At 33.6% G+C, this 27,633-nt stretch overlaps 2 protein-coding genes across 3 annotated transcripts in view; one reads left to right on the top strand and one right to left on the bottom strand.

The window, feature by feature from the left end:
- LOC125066760 (palmitoleoyl-protein carboxylesterase NOTUM) overlaps nt 1-9,997 on the top strand; it is a 23,193-nt gene extending 13,196 nt beyond the window's left edge. The window contains exons 3-5 of one of the 2 annotated variants that reach the window (XM_047675019.1): nt 4,197-4,323; nt 8,293-8,393; nt 8,755-9,997. In XM_047675019.1, the coding sequence (XP_047530975.1) occupies nt 4,267-4,323; nt 8,293-8,393; nt 8,755-9,898 (1,302 nt within the window). In that variant the 5' untranslated portion in view covers nt 4,197-4,266 and the 3' untranslated portion in view covers nt 9,899-9,997. Of the gene's footprint in view, nt 1-3,801; nt 4,324-8,292; nt 8,394-8,754 lie in introns of those variants that run through there. The other variant, XM_047675018.1, reaches the window with a different exon arrangement.
- On the bottom strand, nt 9,496-27,426 carry LOC125066759 (PI-PLC X domain-containing protein 3). The gene is made up of 7 exons (XM_047675017.1): nt 27,061-27,426; nt 20,391-20,539; nt 18,128-18,372; nt 13,984-14,196; nt 12,600-12,687; nt 11,827-12,061; nt 9,496-10,757 (listed from the first exon to the last, which is right to left on the bottom strand). The coding sequence occupies exons 1-7, from the start codon at nt 27,122-27,124 to the stop codon at nt 10,414-10,416; spliced, it is 1,338 nt and encodes a 445-aa protein (XP_047530973.1). The 5' UTR covers nt 27,125-27,426; the 3' UTR covers nt 9,496-10,413.
- Nucleotides 27,427-27,633: the final 207 nt, after the last annotated feature.

The raw sequence follows: 27,633 nt of genomic DNA on the forward strand, positions 1-27,633 counted from the left end.
GACAGACAAAATTGTAAAAAATGTTATTTAGGTATATGTACCATGTATACATACATATGCATTTAGTAAAAATGGGTTATTATAATATTACAAACAGACACTCCAATTTTATTATATGTATAGATTTATATATTCCTTTAATCTATTCCAAATGAAAGTTTTGAGTTATACTTTAAGTATCTAAAAATAGTTACACTGATCTGTGACAAATATCGTTTAAAGCTTATCCCTGATCACAGTATATTTTTATTTGTAATTCCATTCAAGAGGATCGACTTCGTTCGATGTGAACTCGTTGGAAAAAATGACTTAGTAAATAATACCGAAAACGCAAGTCGACATCGTTTATAGCAAATTAATTAAACGACGCCACTGACGCAGTACCGCGGTAGCCGACGGTCTCTCAAAGGTACAGCGTTATTACTTCATGCATATAAAGCGATAATAACTGCTACCGACTTTGAACCTATGTAAGATTATATGTGTCCATTGTACGAGGTACGTTATTCCTTTCTACGAATATTATATAATATTTTATATGTCAAACATCCGTTTCGTATGCCGTGATGGGAAACAGTATAAATCTGTCGTGTGCCTCTCCACGCGCATGTGTAAAGTAAATTATATTTTTTACGATTTTTTTTTATTAAAGCTAGTATGGTTTTAGTAACTTCAGTTTGTGCTTATTTATTGTTTTATTTTTATAGTAAATTCTATCGGTAAACGTCAATTTAGACATTCTACATCTGCCGGGCGTCCTGAAGCATTTTTTTTTCGTATTACGAAATTTATTTGAAACGCATATTTTTATTATTATTATTTTTTAGTAATAATTAAAAGATTAGGATATTTTGTCTGTATTAAAATGCCTAGAATTACGAACTAATTTATATATTTTTTCGATATATTGTGAAATTATTTTTTCTTTCTTTCAGGTTGTTGTTCGTGTCTCTGATGTATTTTTTCTTTTGTTTTGACTAACGTTTTTTTTCGTTGCGGGTATTTTCACTCCCAGACAGTATTACAATATAAACGTATATGTATTTTTATTAAAAATACAAGATACGTCAACATTCCATTAAATTGACTTAAAATTTTAAAAACATTACGATGTTATATCCATTATTTTCAGAAAGTTCAATAGTTTTGAGTATTTGTCAGCTTATACAAACAAGGCAGTTATATTAAAAAAAAAAACTAGATATCAGAGCTATGCAATGACAACTAGTTTTATACTATTGCCTGCATAATAATTAATGTATTTGCATACGATCTGTATACGAACAAACATTCTTGTCTCAATACGCAACAGTTACTGGTATTTTATCTCATTGTATAAGTATGTCCGTTATAAATACATTTTAATGATTTTATTTTAAATAAACTACAAGGGTTTCATTTCGAGTTGATAGTATCTATATGTAACTAACTTTTTTATTTAAATTTATATTTTATGTACTGACTTCTGTTTTAAAGCTCTGATAAAATTTATACAGCCAACATAATTTGTTAAATTAAAATAAATAATATTAGATATTACGTAAAGGTAAGTTGCTTTATACTCGTAGTTAATCATACACATTTTTCATCCCGAGTCAAGTGAAGTTGGCTTATTAACTAACACGTAGTTAATAAGCCAACGAATCAAACGACCTACATCATCCCACTGTCATATGTCATGTCACTTGAAATTTAAACTCGAATTAATTAAAATGTCACGGAACAAAGGGCAATTAGACGTGCCGGGCGGTGGTGGAAACGCGGTATCAAATGAAACATCTTAGCGAACATCGGCGGCGCCTTTCATGTGCCTCCCTTCGCTTTGATCGCGCCGCGCCGACAATCCGCCTCACTACTTATCGGCTCAGATTTATTGTGATTCGGAGACTGAGCGTGAATCGCACTACTACGTTACTCGAACTCGCTCATTCGTATTTCGCTTGCTTATTCACGCGGCGTGTGCACTGTCACCGGCAAAAGTGTTCTGACGCTAATTAGCGGCAAGCCCGCACGTGTCATCTGCTCCACTTTCGATACCGGTTGTACGAGTGGAAATCAGCGGATAAAATGGGAAATAGATTGGAATATAAATTAATGTACATATTTCGTTGTAAAACTCGAATCGATAAATTTATTCTGTTGAAAAACTAACTTGCGTTTCACTCAAATAGTTTTATTTTATTGGATATATTATTTTCGCAGACCATAAAATAAATTAATCTAATATCATAGAGAATTGCGCAGTTCATATTATTCTCGTTGTTTTGCACAATAATATCATTACCAATTAAAATGCATGAATAATGTTATTACGCGTCGTATAATAACATACAGAATAAAATATCGATTTGTGTAACATTGCGAAATTGAATCAATTAATTATCGTAATTGTGTATTGAATACATCAACTATATGTAAGCGATTGTACGTCTAAGCGTTATGGAGAATGGCGATTAAGTTTTTTGCTGTACCACGGCCCGGTAGCCGGTGCTCCGGTAGCGGGTTTATGTAAAAACTACACAATTATTATCTACCTTTATGTAAGGTGACTATCGATTTAAACATTAACAGACGTACTTAAAATTAAATCAAAGTTGCTTCGAATTTGAAATGTAAAAAATAATAATTGTTTAAACTTTATTATAGTAAAGTAATTTTAAAGGATTAAACATGGAATAAAGATATGTACGTTTTCGTTGATGTTTTTATTGTATACAACACAAACTTGTGCTTTATTATAGAAAAAGCTGCTCAAAAGGCGGTATCGTAACTCATTCTAAAGTTTCCTGTTTACTACCTATAATAAATTAATAAGACCCTATTAAAGGAGCTTACAAAAGCTTTTTATTAAGCTCATTGTTATGGAAAATGAACTGTATAATAGTCTTCTATATTGAAGGTCTTTTATACGAACGTTCCGACTAAGTCATAATGGGGCTGAATAATAAACCATAAGGATTTTGAATGATGTAAATGTTTTATTCTTCCGCTCTGCGGTATGAGTAGTAGCGCGCACTTCTTTTCGATGTTCTGATTTATTATACGGATTGCTAGATGCTGTATCAGCAGTCGATAAAATAAGTTTAATGAGACTCAGTCGTATATCAGAGTCGGCATCATAAAGGTTGGTACCAACTGTCAAAGGGCTCATTGTGGCGGCTTTGCTTTATGATGGCATTTTTACATGCAGGTACAGGCTTTGAGCGCTTGGCGAGCCGCCTGCCAATTATATTCTACTTAGCTCTGTGTCCACATTCCTTCAACTGATCTACGGATAAGTCTCACTCTCCTTAAACACTTCTATCGTTATCAAATATATTTTTTTCCCACGAATATGATACTAGAGATACGTCGGTATGGAGCGAGAATGTAAATTATTGACCATTTTGTTAATAGATATTTAGATAGGACATTTAATGATTACAGAATACGTCGTTAAGAGGAACGACGCAGCTTTGGAGCTTGTGAGATAAAAATAACATAATTTAATCAATCAATCACCAATTTAAAAGCCAAACAAAAAGGTAGCGGCTGAGATAAATACAAGAATTTGTAGTCTTAACTGCGCAGTAAATAAGATCAAATAAATTCTCGAAGTATTAAACAATTCTGGAGTTTTGGCGCGCACCTGTTCACGGGAATGCTCGTGAAAGAGAGTTATAAAATCAAATATGGTGCAAAATATGTTCAAAAGAAACACGTGTGTACATAGCGCAGCTAATCTTGTGCGAAAAGGCGCGAACGCGGACCGCGACCGCCGAGGGCTCGTCCGGTACGTAGCAAGCGGAGCGGGTAGAACGGGCGGTGCATTGACAGGTGCGGTCGTGGGGGGTGCACACTGGGGTTGCGAGGGGAGGGGCGAGCCGGCGCGGCGCCCGCGCAGCTCGCGTGGCCCACTCGCCTGAGTCACGCGCGCTTGGTAATGCTTGCATAATAATAATGACGGATGCCGATCGCGCGGCGGCCCCTTTGATCTGCGGCGCGTTTGATCTCGCCGCCGGAGCCGGTCCCGCTGCCCCTGTCTCACAAACGAGCCGCCCGCCTCTTACCTTTATTCGGTCCGACGCCGCGCGACGAGGCCCTTCGCCCTCGCTCTAAATAGAGGCTTTATTTTGTAAACAGGGAGCGTTAGCGCTACCGTGAGCGCGCGCCGGCTCCGCGGCGACGGTGCTCGGCTGCCAGTGGTGCTCGAGCGGCGGCCAGTATGGGGTGTGCTTGCCGCGGTCGCCTGCCGCGCTGCTGTCCGCCAGCTGCCAGCCGTTAGTGATGAGTGTCAGCCGCGGCCCGCACTGCCGCTCCTACTGGCTCACATGGACCTTCTGTGTACGCATTCATATTTATTTATACACGACGGCTCAGTTACCTTTTGACTGTTTTGGAATGTTTTTGACGATTTCGCGCAACGTGTGTTTTGTTTTGATAAATTAAGTTTGTGTTTGTTTTGGTGTAAATTTATTTATTCTTATTTCGATTTTTTATTAATACGCTATATTATGTTAAATATCAAATGAAACATAATGAACCAAATCAAACATTATAAAGTATTGTATCAGAATTTTAAGATTAAATCTCTTTGTCAAACATTGAGAAAAATATATTTAAAATGACATTATCAATTATATTAGGACAATTAAATGAATAGTGCACTTCTGTACTTATTGTACAGATTATTTAAAATTTATTATTCTTAACTTATACCTACAAAGAGGTTGGTTGCATTAAGGACTTTTTAGTAACCTTATTAGACTTTAGACTTTGTATTTTCTATACAGAGTATAATAATAAAATATTTCTATTATTGAGAAACTTGGAAGGCGTACGGTATGCAAATTTTACATTCTAATTTAAAAGTTACATGTAAGTTATAGCCAGTAGGACAACAAAAGCGATAAGCAAATGCTGGAAGTCTCCAACTTTTATTTTTAAATAATTCTGATTATTGAACTTTTTACACATTGATATGATGATTTTATACAATTTTCTCAGTTTAATATTTAGGTTCGATGACAGGAAAATTGTTTTTCATTTGCGACACACGTTTTTAATACTTATCATAAATTAGAACTTATATGTTAATTGCTATATGTATTCGTCACAACAATCTATATTTTACTTAGCAATAATACACTCTCAATGAACAAAATAATAGGTGTGATATTTAAAATAAAAAATAAAACAGGTATCGAAATTAGTAATTTAAAATTAAATTTATTAAATCGAATAATATTCACTATAACTTAATCAAAATCAAAATATACTTTAATCAAGTAGACAAGCACTTTTGAATCGTCATTTAACATACTATAAGTTAAGTGAAGCTACCACCGGTTCGGAATGTAGATTCTACCGAGAAGAATCGGCAAAAAACTCAGTAGTTACTCTTTTTCAACATCTAAAAATACAGTAATGTTAGCTAAATACAATTATATATTATGTATGTTATATATCCTGCCTGGAAGTCAACAAGCATTAACTCCATGGTTTTTTATCATCTATATAATCTTGTATCGAATGATATGCCTTCTTTACCAATATACTTTTTATTTTGATTTGAATTTATGAAACGGCAAAGTTAAAAATGTAATTATATTTTAGTGTAGCATTTTTGTGATGTTCTTGTCGATAACATTTATTTCCGGGTTATTTTACATTATCGTCTAAGAAATGTTTTTTTTTTATTGTTTATGTAATTATGAGGTAAACCCTCAACATATAAGAAAAATAAACATATGAATATCACGTGAATATTTTGAAATATTTTAAATGTACATATTACTTTAATAAACATACTTAAGAGCCGGTAATAATGAACCGTGATGGCATAGAGTAGGGAAACCGGGAAGATAAGGGATTTAAATCCACCAAAAAACCTATGGGTTATCAGTGTTAAAAATGACAATGTGCTTAACCTGTGTTTACAATTAACCTTGTGTGTGCGGCAAAGGAAAACAAGGCGAGGAAAGCTGTGTTTCTGTCACGTGTGTATCCACCAATCTGAACTGGAACCGTGTAGTGAGAACTTCTCCTTGAGATCAGGTCCTTTGGTCCATTCAACTGCAGATACTGTTGGATTAAAGATAAACGTTTTTTTTTACGAAATTAGTGTAGGTAGTATATGTATACTTACACTTTTTTTATTTAATTTTTTTTTTGTGCTCGAACTACAGACTAACTATAGTCTATTTTAACTACAAAAGAAAAATAGCAACATAAACAAGATTTTACATCAAATTGACGCCGTATTGGTCGAGAGCTTGAATTAATCTATGATATTCATTATGAATTTGCAAAAAAAATGGCGTTTTGATAATCGACGAAGCTGTTATCGGAACTTAGAAGTAAAATTAAATATAATTATTAAAAATAAAGATATATCAATCAAGTTTCATTGTTAGTTAAATAAAAGTTATTAAAGTATCATTAGTAAATCTCGTGGCTTATATAAATCTAAGGTTTGTTTATAATTATTGCTTCTACGATTGGAATAAACTATGTAAGTTTGACAACTTGTTTGCTATTTTACAACAATAATTAAACATTCAATTGTTTTTCTATAAACACATTGCAAGTACCAAGATTGGTCCTATGCTCGTACTTTCAATGTTCCTGTATTTAATGACACATACGCTTAGATTACGCTATAGATTTAAGTTTAATATGAAATCGTCATTTTGTCACTATCCGGTAGTTTTAATAAGTTTTATTGTTAATTATCTCGTTCCGATTTCGTACGGGTAAAATACTTGCAAAGTTACAAGTTTACAATTTCAAAATACTTTATTAGCGTAGTCTTATATGTATGTTCTCTGGATTCAGTTTTATGCCCTAACTTAGAGCTAGTCTTTGGGATGTTTTTAATAAAGTATTAATACTTATATTGCGTCACAATATATTTAGAACATTAGCATTAGCAGCCTGTTAATTTTCCCACTGCTGGGCTAAAGGCCTCCTCTCCCTTTGAGGAGAAGGTTTTCTAGCATATTCCACCACGCTGCTCCAATGCGGGTTGGTGGAATACACATGTGGCAGAATTTCGTTGAAATTAGACACATGCAGGTTTCCTCACGATGTTTTCGTTCACCGCCGAGCACGAGATGAATTATAAACACAAATTAAGCACATGAAAATTCAGTGGTGCTTGCCTGGGTTTGAACCCGAAATCATCGGTTAAGATGCACGCGTTCTAACCACTGGGCCATCTCGGCTCTTACAGTATATATACTATATTTAGAACGATGTTATGTATTCACAATAATATTGATCACTTAGATAGCATCATTGTATAAACACGAGAAGTAAGGTTAAGCTTATAACACCAAGCTTCCGACACAGCAAAGTCAATAAATCCTTCTCGGAGCAAGGTATTCCTTTCTATAAAAATATTCCGTATATATTTTTAACTTTGCCGATTTGTAAAGTCAAATCTTTCTTAAAAATAAAATCATAAGACATTTTATTTAACTAAAGATTACATAGATGATAAAAAATCGTGGAGCTGATACTTGTAAACTTAAAAATACATTACATAAATTTAATTGTTTTTAATTGACATGACTTCGTATTTCTAATGTTGGAAAAGAGTAACTACTGAGTTTGTCGTCGGTTCTGTATAATCTACAATTTGAACCAGTGGTAGCTTAACTATACAGTTCTGCAAGTTGACGATCTAAAAGAGTTTGTAAAAGCCTTCTTTATAAAAGTACATTTCTTCATTTCACAATGAGGCGTTGTAAGAAAGGGTTGTTATCTAGCGACCCTGGCTTCGCACGGGTGCAATGCTGATACTAAATATACTACAAAATGGACAAGACTTCGTAATATCATATTATTATGATAGTTGTTTTTTATAACCGGAAACTGTAATGTTCTACATAAAAAAAAAAAATGTTAGTGTACCTTAGATTAAAAAAACAAAGCTGGTGGAGTGCCTAGATCATTACAATGGAGCAACTAAAGTGAATACAAAATTGCGTATTTTTGTTAATACGTCAAAAGTTCTGTCACTTTTAATGGCACAAAGGCGATTTAAGGAATAGGTACAATGCAATTAAAGAACTTCATTTACAGAATAGTTAGAATTGTTATATTCTATAGCGCTAGTTTCAATAGGCAAATGGTGGTGACCACTTACCATCACCACCATCAGGTGTACTATTTGTCCGTCCGATTATAAATATTATGAAAAAAAAAAATTGTGCCGTATGTCGTTTTTATAATCTGCGAAGTGTATATTTTTGATTGTGTTCTTTATAACATTATTTATGTTGTTGAATTATTTTTTTTTTTTTTCAGGTGATTATCACTGTGGCCTGTGAGAGTGCAACTCCAGACAGCTTGAAGCTTGTGTGGTTGTCGAACACATCGCTTACGTGCAATGACGGTTCACGAGCGGGGTAAGATTTGATACGAACGTTCAATATATCGTTCAGTCGTTCAACGATTGGTTTCCATTCCACATAAAACAAAAAATAACATTCAGTCTAATATACAATAATATTAATTATATACTACATATAGACTTTTAATAAAACAAAAATAATTATTTATAGTATTTACTTTAATGAAATAAATATTTACTTATACTGTGATACCGTTATTGAATATTATATTGGAGTTTGAGCTTTGCCTTTGATAAAAAATCAATTAAATCAAACTCATGAGTATGGCAAAGGTTTTGACTGTAGTAAACAATATTATTATATTTGAATTGTTGTCTTTTATATTTATAAAACAATTTTGTTTCTTATATTTCAGATATTATATACGACGTGGAAACAATAATCACCATTGGGTGGTGTATTTAGAGGGTGGCGGGTACTGCTGGGATGCGGCGTCGTGTGGTGCGCGGTGGCGACGCAGGCCGGGTCTCATGTCGTCCTCGCGATGGCCGCGAGCTCGCCGAGCTCCGGCCTTGCTGTCTTCAGACCCGCAAGCGAATCCACTCTGGCATGCGTCTAATCACGTCTTGCTGCCGTACTGTTCCAGTGACATGTGGACGGGAACACGTACACTTCGACGCTCCAATAGTAGTTTTGCTTTCGCAGGCAGACTGATCGTACGTTCTGTATTCGATGAACTCCTGCAGCTAGGGTTGGCTGGCCGGCTCTTGCTGGTCGGTTCTAGTGCAGGTGGAACAGGTGTCATGTTTCACGCGGATGGCGCAAGAAGAAGTCTTCGAGCTCATGGTATTCGCGTCGCAGCTATCGCTGATTCTGGCTGGTTTCTGGATCGACCGCAAAAGGCACGAAGGGCCTCATCTGCTGATAACATCGCCCGGCTAGGTCATTCACTATGGTTAGGTTCACCGCCTACGTCATGTGTACGAGAATATCGTGATAAGCCGTGGCTGTGTTATTTCGGATATCGGCTCTATCCCCACATCCGAACGCCTCTATTCGTTTTTCAATACCTTTTTGATTCTGCACAACTTACCGCAGAGGGAGTTCGAGCTCCGCGGACAAGAGCGCAGTGGGATGCCGTTCACGAGACAGGTTCGGCGATTCGGGCAAGTCTTAAGAACGTACGTTCCACTTTTGCACCCGCTTGCATCGCTCACGGAGCACTCGCGCGACCTGAGTGGTTGGCGATTAATGTGTCAGGTGTGTCATTGCCGAGGGCAATCTCGTGCTGGGAGAGGCGATTTAGCAACGGTAGTAGGAAAGAGCGTGCACGATGCGCGCCAAGAAGGCTTGTGGAACGATGCTCCTGGCCGCAGTGCAACGGTTCCTGCCCTCGACTGCGTGATCCTCGGACCGGCGAGGAAGTGGCGCTAGCTGCGCTCTTGCAGAGCTTTGGTCTCGACGTCCGCGGCGCAGCGGCTGCGATGGGACTCGACGCCCGCGCTTTGTCTCGGATGAGTCGCGCGGAACTATTGCCGTTGTTGGCTCCGCACACGTGATATAAGATATGACTGTAACGTGCTCCGTGCACGGCTAATCTACCTCGTTTTGTTGCAAGTACAATTATTATTAATATTTACATACTATTTATTGTAACGTATAATAAATTAATATAAGCAAAAAATTAAACATTATGTACCCTCTTTTATTTTATCAAATTTGGTCGTCGTTATACAATAATATACTTTATTTGGCATTTGTAAACTACATTGTATCTTAACAAGTAATTATGGACTAGTTCACACTTAAAATACATATATAAATATACCTAAATACATCTCACTGTGGTCAACTAGTTTTAATGAATTCCTGTACAGTATGTGACCGATCAGTAACGGGAATCATTATATTAAATAAATTGGTTAAGTAGTTTGAATCAACGAGGAGTTTTGGAGCGGTTTCGGTGGTACTCGGTTAGCGGTAGTCCAGAGGGAAGTCGCCCGTAGGCTTTCACTGGAATGCGATACGATTTGTTAACGATGATCCCGCCATTTCGGAGGCGAACGCCACTTTGTCATAATCGATTAGAACGTTCGACGCTAAGAGCTATTGAAACATCGATTACATCGTTGGCAAGGAAAAAATCGGATGAGATTATGTTTGCGTTGTGTCGCCATCGACTTATGAGACGTGCAGTTACGTTACGATTGACGGAATCAGCATTTTCTCGAAGCGAGCCTCTGAGGAAGAGAATGTCTAAGACGGTAGGTGTCGTTTGAGCCATCGCAGAAAACAGCGGGGAGCGAGCAGAGGGCAAAGGAGAGATGTCGATCATCCGATCTAAGTAGTGGAACAAATCTGAAGGGCTATTTGTGTTCGCCCAAAGATGGGGTAAAATTGGCCATAACCACCGGTTACCTGAAACAATAATAAGAAAATCTATTTATTTTAATAATTGTTACTTAGGTTGCTGAAAAAAATAATAATAAAAAACTTCCACTAGAAGGTACAGCGCCTGTGTATAATGTTAAAACATTAGCAGCAACGCTCTAGAGTTTAAATCGCTATTATTTTTTTAGCATAATTATTATTTCAAGTTATACAAACTTTTCAATATAATTTAACGTGTGAATAGATAAATTAAGAAGAACTAACGATAAATTATAGAACAAGCAATGATTTAGCTCGTATTTTACTTTACGCTATTTTCTCTGGATGTACCTTATTTTTAGAAGAGCACTCAGTAATTCTTATACAGCCGGTTGGAGATCACATTAATTCTGCTAAACGAGTACATTAGATACCAGACACACTAGTCGGACTGTATGAAACGCAGGCCGTCTGCATTTAAGCACTCTGAGAGGTCATTTGAGGTGGAACTGTTCGATTAAAATTTACTCAAGCATTTTCTTTAATGACTAAATCCGAGTGCTATTATCGACTGGAAATTGTGAGTATTTTTATCTATTTAGTTTCCTGATAATACGGATAGTCGAGATGGTCCCGTGGTAGTTTGTTTATATTGTAAGTGACTTTTAACCGATAAAAAGACAGAATATGATACGGATACTGTATTAAATTATTACCCAGAAGAGGACTACTAAGTTTTCGTGTACTTAATTATTATTATATTTTTTATGATATAGGTAGGCGGACGAGCAAATGGGCCATCTGATGGTAAGTGATCAGCACTGTCCAGACAATGGCGCTGTAAGAAATGGCAAAAAATTATACGCTTTTTTTATCTACACACGGAGTACGCGATCGATCAGAATACTATTGGATAGTATCTATTATATTTTTTTGATGTGCAGGCAAACGGGTAAATGGGTCACAAAATATAGTTGTTTAGCGATAGAATGTTTGAGGGGGGTTGTTACCCAGACGGGTTTGAATAAAGTCTTACCACCAAGTAAATTAACTACTCATACTACTCAATTTGATTCATGTAGTTCCTAAGATTTTCGTAAGAAATTTATTTACTAACCAGCGACTATATTATTGTCCACATAGCTAAATAGAAGTCGTTTATCAGCGTCCACCAAAGTTTGCAAGGTTGGTCCTCTCGTGCCGGAACCGGTAGCGAATTGTGAGGCCGTGGCTATGTGAGGTCCTAATTCAAGCTGGACGAGTCTTAGTAAGCCGAGATGTACCTCCTGGATAGGAGCGCCGTTTTGGTGATAAAAACCCAACGGGAAATGGTGGGCATCGAGAAATACTACCTGAAAAAAGAAATGTTACTTGTCGTTAGCGTTTGACTGAATTTATGCAGATAGATAAAAGAACCGTTGTGGCCCTGTACTCAGAAAAGTCGAATCATAACCAATAATTCTGAATTTGTGAATTCATCTCGTGCTCGGTGGTGAAGGAAAAATCATGAGGAAACCTGCACTTGACGGATGTGAATCTGCCACGTGTATCAATGCCAACATGGGCTGCTCCGATGCGGATTGGAACCCGAACGGCCTGAAGGAGAAAGCTAAAAATATTCTGCTCAAAAAGCAGAGGAAGCCTTAGCCCAGTAGAGGGGTATTTACTGGCTGTTACTGTGAGACTTTTTAGACATATAGTCGAGAAAGGTTAATGGGTGACATTGTGAATTTAATTTCCAAAACGTCCATATTTATTTATCTGACATTTGTGTAAAGGAATCAGAATAGTTACATTCTGATAATATTAATCGTTTAATCGAGTATTTACTTTTTAAAATTTCGTTTAAATTCACAATGTATTTCTAGTTCATTGTTATCTTCACCTTACCTCTTTAGTACTGTCGAGGAAGGCTCGAATTTCTCTCAAGAGTGGTAGAAGAGGCCGCACACGAATCAAGTTATGGTTCAACCAGTATCTGGAAAAGAAAATATATGTACATTTAAATGTTGACGTTTGTTTCATTTAAATTACTGCGATCCTTAGATTCAACGTTTAAATAAACAAACAAACTATTAAGATTTCTAAATTAATTTAAATCAAATTTTTGTTTTATTCGTAACATGTTATGTATGAAACGTAATTATTTATTATCTGTATAATCTTAAATTAAAATTTTTAATTTCGAAATAAACATTGTTCTTTTTTTTTTTAATAAATTTTAGATAAAATCAAAGCCGTGCGTAAAGCAAACGACGTAGTGTTGTTGTAAATTAAAGTTACGTCTTGTTACTACATTGGCTAATCGAGGAAGCGAAACGCGACCGTTGATCACCGAGTCACGTAATCACTTGCTTCTATATTATTTGCTGTAACAGCGAATTCTGTTAGAGGATTATTCATTATATTTTTAAAATGATTATCGGTACGTTAACATAAAGAAATGAACAAAATATTTAATTGAAAATCAATAATAATAATCAATATTAGGTCGTTTTAATAGTTTCATGGTCGCGTAAAAAAAAAAAATATATACTATAGAATTTACGTCATTCATGCGATTCGCAAATAGATCAGCTATATTGTTCACTATGTAGAGTTTTTATTCTACAAGTTTACACAATTAATTTGATTATAATTTTTTCGCAAATTCATAATCAATATTATAGATTAATTATTTAAGTTCTCGACAAATGATATCAGTGCTAATTCGCTGTCAAATGTTGTTTGTTTGACTTTTATCCCATTGTGGTTGGAATAGACCATAGATCTCTTGATCGATAATACCCCCTTTTTTAATTCATAATTTTTTCATAAGACAACACTAATCACATTACACAAGTTTTATTTCCTGCCTTTTATAATTAACTACTAAAAAAAATTACGATAAAGATTTATTTATTTATACTTTATTACACAACAAAATGTATTGCACGAGTATGCTCTACCAGCAAATAGCAAAACGAACACGAACTGTAGATATAAATACAGATATAATATAAATGCTAGTAGGTTTTTAAGACGATGGTAAAAAGGCATATATAATTGTATATACAATAGAGACGGTTATGAAATAATCGAATAATATTTAGTTTCGGCAGATGACTAGCTAGTTCAGAGTTGATAAGATTTTTTATTTAGCCCTAAAAATAACACTAAAAGAAGATTCGGACTATCTCTGAAGTTTTACGGCTATACAAAGTTACACAGAGTCGGAGAGATAGGGATGTTTTTATTGTTACGATGAAGATAAAAACTGGAAAAGTGTAATAACCTGTCTTCTTCCCGTGGATAGAAGTCATAATAGGCGATTCTGAAGTCGAAGTATCTGATGCCGTGGACCAGCTGGGCCCAGATGGACCGGTCCTGGCAGAGGACGAAGCTATCTCTGGAAATGGTGCTTATCTCCGTGTCAAACCGCCACGCGCCAGCGTTATGCGTGCCCGGAATCACCAGCTCGCCGATTCGCAGTTTGTTGATTCTATCTCTGTTGATGGATTCATAAAATAATTAATTATTTAAACATAATTTATTTACATTAAAAGTTATGTTTAATTTTGCTAGATGTGATCAAGTCCGTCTTAATCCAGGGTATATGGGTCGCCTCATCCATATTGTTCAATTCTTGGATCATAAATAAGGCGCCCCTGAATGTATGTAAAGATTTTTTTTGACGGAAAGGGCGTACTTAACTAGAACACAGGTTGCAGTATTAAGTACGTGTACTCAAGACGGGACTGGATGTGATTTTCCTTTATATGAACTAGCAAAGCATTCACTGTACAATCCAGTACAAACCTAGTACCTAGAAGTAAACTTAGATGTCGAAAAAATAATTATTCAAATCAAATCAAATCAAGTTTATTCAAGTAAACTTCACAACGAAGCGTTTTTGAATCTTATAATATTGTATACTTAGTTGCCAACTGTACATAGGTACATGCATTATGTTTTAAGTTTTAATAGCTGAATGGTATATGGGCCGTTTGGTGGCGACAGACAAAATCTTGACGATATTTTTGGATACTGTCGAATATACTTCTAACATTAGCGCTACGCTAATTGAAGAGGAAAGTAACAATACAAAAGGCGATGCTGCATTTTACGTACTAGAAAGTATTATTAAAATAAACAAATCGCCAATACGTATGATGAAGTATACCATCTTCACGACAGCTAAACAAGAAGACAGTATGATAGCAAATTTTGAAGTTAAAATTGGTGATATTAGTACAATTTATAGCATTAGAGGAAGGACCTTCAGCATTAAAAAATCAACCAAGAAGAAGCTGAATAACAAAGTGAAGTAAAAGTAAGAGCCTGTACATTTCCCAGTGCTGGGCAAAGTCCTTCTCTCCTCTCCTTTCACTTTGAGGAGAAGGAATCGGACCATTATATATCATTTTTAAATTAAATAATGTAATATATAAAATGTACAAAGAAGGAACAACTAAATAAATATTTATTCGATAAATGGAGTGTAAACGCTTAGAAGTGATTTCATATTTACTCCACGTTGAACGTTGAAAAAATTTTCATAAAATATAAGGTTAAAGAATGATTTTTGATTGATAAAAAATAATAACTAAATAATACCTTGCCGGTTCTCGGTAGAATCTATATTTCGAACTGGTGATAGCTTAAATACCTATAGATTTTATTTAAATAAAATATTCGTGGTCTGGTGGTACGTGGTCACTGTCGATATTGACGCATTAAGAATATACAGTTACGTTATATATATATATATATATATATATATATATATATATATATATATATATTTAGAATAGAATTTCTTTGTTATATATGTAATATACAGTATATATGTAATATAGAATATTTAAATAATAAAAATACTAATTATATAAGTGATTACCTAATACCAGTTACTATTGTTCAAATAACGATGCGTTTTGCTTACGGACAGTAGGGATAGGCGGAATCCGGATGCTATCATTGGTTTTCATCTTAAAGATCAAAATGCAATGAATAACGGCATCAGATACTAGTAGTTTTGCAATAATATATTGTAAACGTCAATTAGTTTTTTTCGATTCGTTGATTTAATTGGATTGTTAGAATAGAATTTCTTTGTTATTACACAATAGTATTATACCGTCTAGTTAGTTAGTTGGGTACAATAAACTCGTGAGGAAATACGTAGGCAGGAAAGTAACAAGACACTTTGTAAACTTATCCTCTGATTAAAGATTGAATATTATTGTATCTTTGTCTTGACCACTAAAGAAAAGTTACTCATCTCTCTTCGTAAGTACTAAATAAGATAATGGATATTGCCTTAATAAATGATTATGGACTGTAAACGATATTTTATTGAGTTTCCTTTCGATGTTTTTATTGCTCGAAATTGGTAATTTTAATATTTTGATTTCTATTCTTGGCATGTAGATATGTTTCATAATTTATTTGCTTTTATTAAATTTTATATGCATAGTTGAATATTTATCTTAAATATTTTAAAATAATGTTCTTCGGATCGAATCTTTGATACGATGTTTATTAAGTCGCTTGCATAATAATTCGTAAAAAAATATATTATTACATTTTAAAAGTTTTATGTATTTGATAATAGATGGCGGTAGTAGTAAGTCCACCAACCACATTATAAATCGCTTTATAATGTGGTTCAATAGAGTTGCGTAGAAGAAGATTATTTTTGTAATTCGAAGTGGCTAGTGGGAATTCTTTGACAGATCCATTAGTAAGATTCGGAATTTGAGTCAGAGACCGCGGAGCTTGAAGACTTAAACACAAACCATCTTACTGACGTAGTTATTATAAATCGATATTGAAAACTAAAAGTTGTAAAAGATTGTGAACAAAAGAAATATCTCGTTCAATTTATATATGAGTGTTATATAATAATTATTTTCACAATTTAGATATATATGTTACTGTAAAAGCTCGAACTAAGGTAAATCTTAAGATTTTCCAGTAAAACCGACATGAGTTGGTAAATGTGAGTATTTATTATAAAGGGACGACTTTATCGGACTTTTAGCATTCCAACCTAACATAACCTAACATGTAAATCCAAATTTAACCAAGTGAATGATGGTAAAAGTTCCAATCCCAAAGTTTTATGGACATTTACCATTCGCAATTGGTAAATCTTAGGTTTTACTGGAAAATCTTAAGATTTACCGTAGTTTGAGCTTTTATATTAACATATATAATATATTACTATTAAATAAACTACGATATTATAGCAGAGAAAATTTAACAGTACAAATTTATCGTAATCGAACAATTAAAACTGTGGATTGTGTTGCAAACACTAATACATATTGTAATTGCTCACCTAAATTGTAGGCTTACCTACACCAAAACAGTGTTGAAATGTAATTTAGTTTCGCTTTATGCAGGTGTCACACATGCTGAGTTATAACGCATACTATAGTTGAATATTTTGGGCACAAAATTACTAACTACAGGCACGAGAGACATAACATCTTAGTACCTAAAATTGTTGGTTGATGGATGTAAGGCTGATGTTTCTTATAATTCCAAAGAATATGGGGTTTGTTGATTTACTGTATTCAGTAGTATTATAAATTGTATTTATAGCACCACTGAATTTTCATGTGCTTAATTTGTGTTTATAGTTCGTCTCGTGCTCGGTGGTGAAGGAAAACATCGTGAGGAAACCTGCATGTGTCTAATTTCGAAGAAATTCTGCAACATGTGTATTCCACGAACCCGTATTGGAGCAGCATGCTGGAATATGCTCCAAACCTTCTCCTCAAAGGGAGAGGAAGCCTTAGCCCAGCAGTGGGAAATTTACAGGCTGCTAATATGAAAATAAATTATATACTTTTTATTGTACTAGCGACCCGCCCCATTTTACACGGGTGCAATACTGATACTAAATATACTACCGAATTTCATTATATACAAAGTTCATAGCTTTTTGTCATAGACAATACAAGCCGCTGTAACCAAGTAATGCGGTATTGCTTAAAATCGTTTAAAGTCGCCATTATATCTCGTAAAAAGTAAAGGATAAAAAATAGTTATTGTGGGTTCTCCCTAAGAATAGACATAATTATACTATCGCGGACTTTTTTGAAGATCTATTTAAGGTGTATAATACTTGAGTATCATTATTTTGATCTATATCTCGTAGGGTTCAGTCAGCGTTTGCAATGTAAGCGCAAAAAAATGTGTTAATTTACGACATCACATTAGATACCTTTAAAATTATCAGTGTTTCTCTACTATATTGTGTATTGTACATTATTATACATATAAACCTTACTCTTGAATCACTCTATCTATTAAAAAAAAAACCGCATCAAAATTCGTTGTGCAATTGTTAAAGATCTAAGCAAACACAGGGACAGATAGATAAAGATAAGCGACTTTATTTTACTATTTTATGTAATGATACTTACGAATTATCTTCCATCCATGTTGGCTGAATTTTCAGGCAGTTGTATGCCACGATGTGACTGTCGCCAGCTCCGACCCACGGCCAAAGACAATGAGGGCCTTTGAAACCAGTGCCAGTATTCCAACCAGCTGGCAACTTGCCCTCGCCCAGCGATACGTTCGTTACAACGAAACCCTCTACTGAGTCAATGGAAAATACCGCTATCGCATTGTTCCATAATAGCGGCCTGTTGTCAAACAGACCTATCTGAAAATATATAAAAAATAATATAAGTAAAACGTATATATTTGAGAGTTGACTATTGTGCTGTTGTATCTTATTTGATATAATATCTAAAAAAACTAATCGCAATAAATTTATCGATGTTGCGATTATTATTATGTTTTTTTATAAGCATTATATGGATTTTTACAAGTTCGTCTGAGTAGATGTCGCCCACTTCTCACTTACTCTACCATTAAACAATATTACTCAGTATTATTTTATATTTTAGTGAGTATATTTTAGTTAGTAAGTCAGTAGGTATAATTATAGGCATTTTATCTAGTTGATTACATATTAGTTCCCAAGTTGGTGGCGATGTTATGTTTTTTTACTGTGGCAATGTCTATGGGCGGTGGTGATCAATTACAAGTGGCTTATTTGTAAGTCCACCGAGCTCTTATAAATATGCCTCGTTGTTTGCCAGATATAAGGCAACAGATCTGAAGGTTCTGTGGCGTTTAAACTCCGAGTCGGGCCAATATAAAGTTATTGGATTATTCAGCCCATAAATTCTAAGTAATAGCCCGGAGTCTAAAAGTAGGAAGTGTGTACATTCTCGTGCCTCGGGAACACGTAAAGAAGTTGGTGCTGCGTCTGAAGTACTGGTCCTTATCGGATTATGAGAGTGGGGGACAGAAAGTACATATTTATTTACACACTTCTGCCTCATAATATGTTCTGCGTAGTTGGCTGGTTCTTTGATATTAACCGCTTACATTATTTATGCTATAAATTCGTGAAATATCGACATCAAGCCCTACTTCCCGTACTGAACACTGTAAATATCGTTTGTAAATAAATCAATCAAAGTTCGGATGTGTTAAATACTTGATGTGAATCACTGAATTGCTTCATAAAGCCGATCGTTACGTATAATATGCGTGTGTTTCCGTTCGGTGTAATAATTTTACACACAACGGCTTGTAATGACGATCGTCAGGCGACGGGACGTTTGAATAAAAGAGTTAGAGTATCGGTTTCGCAACAAGCACGTACAGGGTTGCCAGGTGTACTTGAAAAAACCGGACACGAAACGGACACTTTGAAGGGTGATAGAAAATGTATGAGTTTGAAAATAATGTTTTAACGGTAAGTTTGTCATCGCGAATTATTAATTTCTAATTAAATAATGAAAAAAATATTATTTTTAGTGTATTTAATTTATTTTAGATAAAACTCCAGTAATTGTATTTATTACTAATCGGGTGTAAATATATATTTCTTGTTAAAAGTAAGATCATTATCATATTCCTATTGTTTAAAATATTATTTTGCGTCTATTAAGTTTTATTGTACAATGATATAAAAGGCATTGCCTTAAAATGTATTGTATCTAGTTTCAACATTAAAAAAAAAAAAAATTGTTCTTTTTTTAAATTAAGCATTTTTGTAATTACACATTTTTAATCTTATATTAGTTAAAATAAACATAACAAATCTTATAAATGTCTTTATTTACTTTAAAATTTCCCCGTGTTTACAATGTTAGGAATTTTGAATTTTTCATCGGTCAAAGAACAAAGAAAACGATCAGTCCGAGTTTGTACCGGAAATCTGGTTACTCTGAACGAGTACAACGAATGACGATAAGGATGTCAATACATCAACTTACATTCCAGACCAGAAAGAAATTAGGGGTCAATTCTTCTAATTTTTGCTTTATCGCATTCGAAAACGTAAACGTTGACGTTTAAGCGTTTACCTTTTCTACGAACACAACAAATCACTCGCGGTCCGGTCGATGTCGAATCGGAAACCTATCGTTATAAATTAGTAGAATTAGCCCCCAGGCTAAGGAAACGTGGTTTTACGGGCTCGTCGAGGCATGGTTTAATGCTGTCAATATCCAGACTCCGGGTTGTTACAGAGAATGTTCTGACTGAATAACCTAGAAACGTTTAATGAACCCTTTGAATCCAGGACAACAGAGTCACATTACGAGCCAGCCTAGATCGAGTCAGTAATATGTAATTTAATACACAAATAACTTTATAACGTACCTGCATGGGTACGTTAGAACAGGTGCTGAAATCCCAGTTAAGTTCAATGGCATCCAATAGGTTTCCGCCCCCCGACGTGCGAATACTTGGCGAGTGTATCGTTATCCACACCCTTCCACATGCGGACTTCTCAAAAACTTGTTGGTTCGCTGAAAATTACGGCAATATATTTAAGACTTGGTACATTAAGTATAATACATAATTCATTTTAAATAGTGAGTTATATTTGTTTAAGTTCAGTTCGTGTTTTGAATTATTTATTGTTGTAATTTAATATAATTAAATTATATAGATACAAATAGTTTATCATTACTAAACGTATAAAATGACTTATAATAATTGTAAATATAATTTTATGTTATAATATTTAATAGTTACATAAGACCGTAAAGTTACTGAAACTTAAAATTTATGTATTGTGTCTTTAATGTGTTAACTGGACTAATGGCTATAGTTTGTTTTGATGTGTGTGTGTGTTTTGTTTGTATTGCAGTGTAATTTGAGCGATAATTCAATGATTATTATTGTAGTGCGGTGTGCTTTAAGTAGCCTATGTACAACCTCCACCCGCTAGTCTTATACAATGACATAGAAAATATCCGTGTTAATACCAACACCGTATGTACAGTCAAAATAAAAAAATCGCTAATATTTAGAAATATTAATAAGGTTTTCATTGATATTTCTAAGTACGGTGACCATGTGTTATGCGTTTCTATGGATATTGTTGGCAATTACTGTGTTCGCAATCCTTTTGTTACCGACGCATGTTGACAACACAAAAGTTTCCGATTATCCGTAGGTGACTCTTTACCAACACCGAATAAAAAAAATAATTACAATATTGGAAATAAATTGTGCATCTAAAGTGAATAATAATTTTATTATTTACGACTGTACTTGCGAGCCCCTGCTACGTACATACACGTATCAAATGTCGCATGATTCGGCTTATTTTTATATTCGTGTCCAACGAAGGGGTCCGTAGCGGGTATGGCATGTATGATACTGAAAATGACAAGAAAACAAAACAACATAAAGACAAGACAACAGACAAAACTACAGATAACAAGACAAAGGAGCTATAACTATACAGCCCAACTCACAAAACAGGTTTAATTAAAGAGTATTAAAATAATAAATAAAAATTTGAATAAAAGTATAACTTTATTTATTTTACGAAGTAAATATTTCGTAAATATACAAAATGCAAAAATTTTCATAAATAGTTTTGTAACAAAGTTACGATAAATATATATCTAATATATAAAAGAAATTTAATTAAAATTAAAAATATATATAAGAAAACAAAATATTTCAAAGAAACGATATAATTTGCGAAGTCGCGATTACTTTTTGGCCCCAAATTGGAAATACACAGTGACGTGGGCTTATAACGTCTAATATAAAGGGTTTCATCCCATTTGAACGTAAATATTAAAAAGAAAAACATTACTATATTGTCAACGCTCTCGGGGGATACACTAGTCACAATAACTAAGTAATTGATTTGACGTCTATAAGCGTTTACTGTCGGAGTAAGTGATAATCATATAAAACGTTTTAAAGGTCAGTAACTACTGAGTTTCTTGCCGGTTCTTTCCGGTGGAATCTACTTTTCGAAACGCTAGTAGCTTTACATTTAATTGAACACCGTAATATGATTCAAAAGTTATGAAGATGGATGATGCATGAATAAAGAACATTTTTTTTTTGGTCTAAATTGATCTGGCGATTCTCCTGTTTGAAGTCGTCCTATTCTGAAAGAATAAAGTCTAAACTCACTATAAGACTTAATTGTGAAAAGAAAGTAATAATAATAATAAGTTCTTTTTGTTCTTTTCCAAAATAGTTTCTTACAGAATAATCTTGAAGTCCGTAGTTATGAAAATACCAATACATTGTTTTTGACAACCGTGGTTGCGTCACATATTACAATACGAAGTGTTGCTTTATATGTTCTGGGGCAAAATCTTTGTTAAAAATTGAAGCAATATACTTCCTTATAGATTGTCAACTGTGGTTTGAAAAGAAACACCTCAGATCTGAGAATAACAGACGACAGAAATTCAAAAGAATGTCAGACTTGCTAGCTCTGAGCTAAACAGCCTTTCACCCACACTGATTTTATAGTTATATCTAATGCTAAGAAATACTTTAAACGAAAATAAGTTTAATATGTTTATAATTTACACAAACTTTAATTTCAATGAATTAAGTTAAAATGAAAAAAAAAAAAAATTGTATTTATATATTTATTCTATAACGATTCTACTTTTGAAATAAAATCGTGGAACTATAATTGAATCATTTTGGCACGATGAATATTTTAGGCGCGCCTTTTCGGAAACATTGCAATTTGTGCTAGTATTACTGTCATTGTGGTCCAAATTATATAACATTAATGACATAACATCGTAACGGTAGTATGCGCGTGCGACTCCTTTTGCGGGCCGGCTGTTGCATAAGTTACACTTAGGTACTCTTCACGATAAGGATGTTAACTATTCGACCTAAATAAATCAAATACATTTCTTTTTTTTTTAAACAGTTTCTAATATTTTTTTTAATGATGAAGAAGAATGAAGCTATTGAAACGAAGTCATAACATAATAGATTAATTCGAGGGCACCGATTAATTATTGCTAGTTTGACTGCGTGCGTATTGTATAATTTAAATAATTTTATACATTCCAGAAACTTTTAGAACGAAGTCCCTTATTGCTCGTGACACTTAAGACAGCGATGAGAGCTAGGCCTTTGAATGTGTGCGTTTGTGCTTACAAACGTATTAACAAATTTATAACAATTAATTTGTGTGTGTTATTATTTTGTTAATACCAGAATAATTGTTGATGATCTTCTTTATGATTTCAGCCAAGGAGACTTTTCTCAAGGGTGATTAGTTAAACGAGAGCAGGTTTGCTAGTTTAACTCAGAAATAAGACCGTCTGTATAAGTATATATTTAAATTAATGTCAGAAATATATATTAGGAAAAAATAGTAAAATTATCTATGTCTAAATCATATTGTCTCTGTTTGGATTAGATTAGACTGAACGCATGGAGGCTATGTTAGTGTAGGATTTATGCTTGGGGTCTCTATTAAAAATGAGTATATAGTGCCTAAACCAGTCTAAGAACCAATTAGAAATAATTATACAAGTAGGTATCATGGGTTGTCTGCTTGTTAACTGCTCAGTCAGATCACGGTACGTAAGGCAAATGTGTAGGTGCCTCACCGCCGAGATGTCGATCCAAAAAAATATATAAAAACTTCTCAACAACTTGCAAATGTAAAAAACGAATAGCACTATTTTGTAAAAACTCACTTTGTATAGAACTTAAGTACGTTTAAGGTGATATGCTATTTTGGTACTTAAATTCATTTATTGTCATAATTATTATAATCAATGTCGCTTATCAATGTCTCGTATATCTCGATTGTGTTCTGCGATTAGTCTCGAGTTTATTTTGAATAACTCTATTAGCTATTCTAAGAAAAAAGTACTTGATGTTTTGGATCAGACGTCCTCTGGTAAAATGTATATATTACTGACCAACTTATTTAGACCGTTTCGTAGAATAACTGATCACTTGGCATTTATATCCGACAGAATAAATAATTTCAGAAAAAATAAAGAGGTTGTAAATTCGTTTGTATTTTTTTAAACGTTAGTTACCACAGCACACCGTCATTTGAATTTAACCAAATTGTATATTATGTTCTTTTGGAATACTTCCCGTTTGGCCCCAATTAAATATGAAATTGTAAATTTTTTATTAAAAGTTTTATTTTGTTTTTCCCTTATCAATAGCATTTGGTGATATCATGGATAATTTATCTTGTATTCTTTATCTGTTGTCGTTCGAATTGTGAATTTTTTGTTGATTTCGTTTGAGATAAATCGACTAGTTAGAAAACCAGAGGTCGTTTGTTTTAACTCAGAATAAACTAGCTTCTTTTTCAGACAATACTATATATTGTTCTTTATGTCAAGTTTGAAGGAAAATTCACCTTATAGTCGGATGTCTATTACATAAATGAACCTTGTAGAATATATAAAATATCCTTGTACTAGAAAGAAATAAGTTTACATTCATTTCTATGGCTTTGTTTTACTTTGCTCTCAATGTTTGATTTTACCACATATTTCTATTATAATCATTATTATTAAAACATCATATTAATATAAACTAGTAGTCACTAATTGCTCGAAATTTGATCGATGAGCGATCTCATACATTGTTAATAAAAATATAAGTTACATTGATTTAAAAGATTGATAAATTTAGGCTCAACTGAACTATACCTTGTCATTATCACATTAAAAAAACAAATGTCAAAAGTTTTTGATTTTTGACTTTGACATGACGTGTATTGTTATTTGCAGTACGTATCATGTAAACTATATATAAAAAAAAAATGTAAACTATGAATGTTTTATTTCAAATATGTATATTTAGTCCATTCCAAAGACAAGAGAACAAAAGACAATTAATAATTTGATCATTGGTCGAAAGCTTAAATAAAATTTGTGACTTGTGAAAAAATGGCGTTTTGAATGTCGTTGAAACTGTTATAGTTGTTTATTGTTTTACTTTGGAAAAATTAAATATAGTATAAGTAGTTATATGGAATAGTGTTGTAAAATAAATAAATATTTATAAATCACAACTGTTTGCAGTGCACAATATAGCTCAGCTATTATGCGCATGAAATAAGTAACTCCAAGTTTTTTTTTTAATTTTTATCCGTTTCGATTGCATAAGGTGTAAAAATAATAATCAAATAATCAATTATGATTATATCAATAATTACAAATCGTGTCATACATATATAGTAAACATATTTATTTATACATAAATATAATATGGGTATAAAACTCTAAATATTATAGTTAAAAATAAAATAGCCTACGAAACTATCATTTGGTATATTGTAACATCTTACTTCGTAGTAAGAAACGAGACCGGCAAGCACGCATGAATTCTACGATTAATTACGAATGAAGCACACAAAAACATAGCGGTGCTTGCCGGGGTATGAACCCGCTCTTCGATTAGGATTTACGACTTCTTACCACTGGAGTATTTCGGTTGCTAGATTCAATGTTGTTGTACATTTAAAAAAAAAACATTTGCGTATCTAGGTTTCCTAGCTAGAGGGGAAAACAGTTTCTAAGAGCGTAATTAATTAGTCGACTACTACCTAATTAGCTGCAGTTTTTAACGCGCCAGGAATGAATTGTTTTCGTGTGATTTTGACGTAGATGTTACGTATCGAAAGCAAAAGTGACATATCTTAAAAACATGGTTCTTCTGGTCGTAGAAAGTTTAATAAAACAACTTTTGTTTTATAAAAATTGTGCAAAAATGTATGTATGTATGCTTTAATAGGCAGTTCCGAGAGTATTAAGACATAAAAAAAAGCCTGGTCATCTTACCGGGATGTAAATTTACGGAACTATGGATTGCAATGCAATCATCAAGGTCATTCAGGTCGTATTTTAGGGGTTAACATTGATGTCACGAAAAGACAAATTCCTTTAATTTTTTAGCATGAATGTAAATATATTTAAATTTTGTATTCCAAAGGATATTTGAATTTAAACTCGATGAATGGTTTAAATTATTCTAATTTAATAACATCGTTAGTCTTTCTTCTGTATACGTTTGAAAGCGATAGAAACTCTTCTAAGCCTTTTAAATGCTAAGTGTCAAAGTTTAAATATATTGTTCTAAATTACAGTACATTATATGTAGGTACTTTATGACATCCACTAGTTGTCGCCCGCGGCTTTTCTCGTGTTTGAGGATCGGACTACAAATGTTAACCATAAAAAGCCTACTTCCTTCCTTGGATTTTACGCTTGCATTTTAAAACTAAACTAAATTTTATCAAATACGGTTTCGTTTTTTTGCCGTGGAAGAGCAACAGACATATAGACAGAGTTACTTTCAAATTTTTAAAATAAGTATAGATGTTGAGAGTGACTGATGAGTTGTAGCCCAGCTGTGGGATAATTTCCACGGGCTATAATATATAATAAATACTATAATAACAAATTGATGACATCACGATGAAGTAAGTAAGCTATCGACAAGATTTGTCGGTAAAAAATAAAAAATAAATAAAAATGATGAAATATTCAAGTTTTTCTTAAGTTTAATGAAATAATGATATTTAATTACATTAGATCAATTCATGCTGCGTAAATAATTATTTAATTTACGTATATTATATACGGGTACAAATATATAAACAGTTAGTTGTAAATATTTGTTTACGGCAAACGTAACGTATAAATAAATGATTCTTAAAAAAAGTGATGAATTTTTTCCTATATTCAATTGACGAGTACAAAACTGCGCACAATAAAATAACCGAATAAGGAAAAATTAAATATCTGCATTTTTCCGAAGGATGTAGGTAAATGGTTACGTCACTGTTGTTAACGGAAATTCATTCTAAATAAAAAAAAGGTAAAATTTATACTTAAATAAAATGTTAACAAACACTTACGACTTTCTAAAATTGAATATAAAAAAAAAAAAACACAAGTAAATATTAATGAATGTTTTTTTAAATTATCAGTAATCATCGTGACTTCTAAAATAATCTGTTGCCTTTCTTCGTTCAAATTAAAAAAAAAAGAGGAAAACTTACGTGCTATAGAGGCACCAAGAGCCGTAGCGGCGAGGAATGCAACAGCGTACCACGAGACGGCCATCACTGATGGTGGCTCCCGCGCCACTGAATTGTGACTTGATTTGGCATTCCTTCGCCACAAACACAATTGATTGTTGCGCAGGATACTGTGTAATCATCGAGCAACCGACTAACTGAACATCGTACATTACTTGTTAACACTTTCTATTCGACTGAGGAAGTGAAACTAAGTTTTCAATGTATGCTGTGAAAATGTTTATATCCGCTAAAATGATTTAGGGGTTATACGCAATGATTGTGCGGCTTCCGATTGTTCCCACATTTCCGATTTGATCTGATGTAGAGACGCACGCGACCTGAACTAGAGCGATCCACGTGTAAGGATGTTATTTGTCTGTTAAAATATATAAATTAACTGATATTACAAATAATCTTTACCAAATATATGAGAAATAATTAAAAATGTTAAATTTTTATGTAATTTTTTTTTATAGATTATAGATAGGACGACGTGCCACGACGATAGGGCCACAGATGGCAAGAGATCACCACTGGCCTTAGAAATTGGCG

This window comes from Vanessa atalanta, chromosome 10 (genome assembly GCF_905147765.1).
Source record: "Vanessa atalanta chromosome 10, ilVanAtal1.2, whole genome shotgun sequence".
NCBI lineage: Eukaryota > Metazoa > Arthropoda > Insecta > Lepidoptera > Nymphalidae > Vanessa > Vanessa atalanta.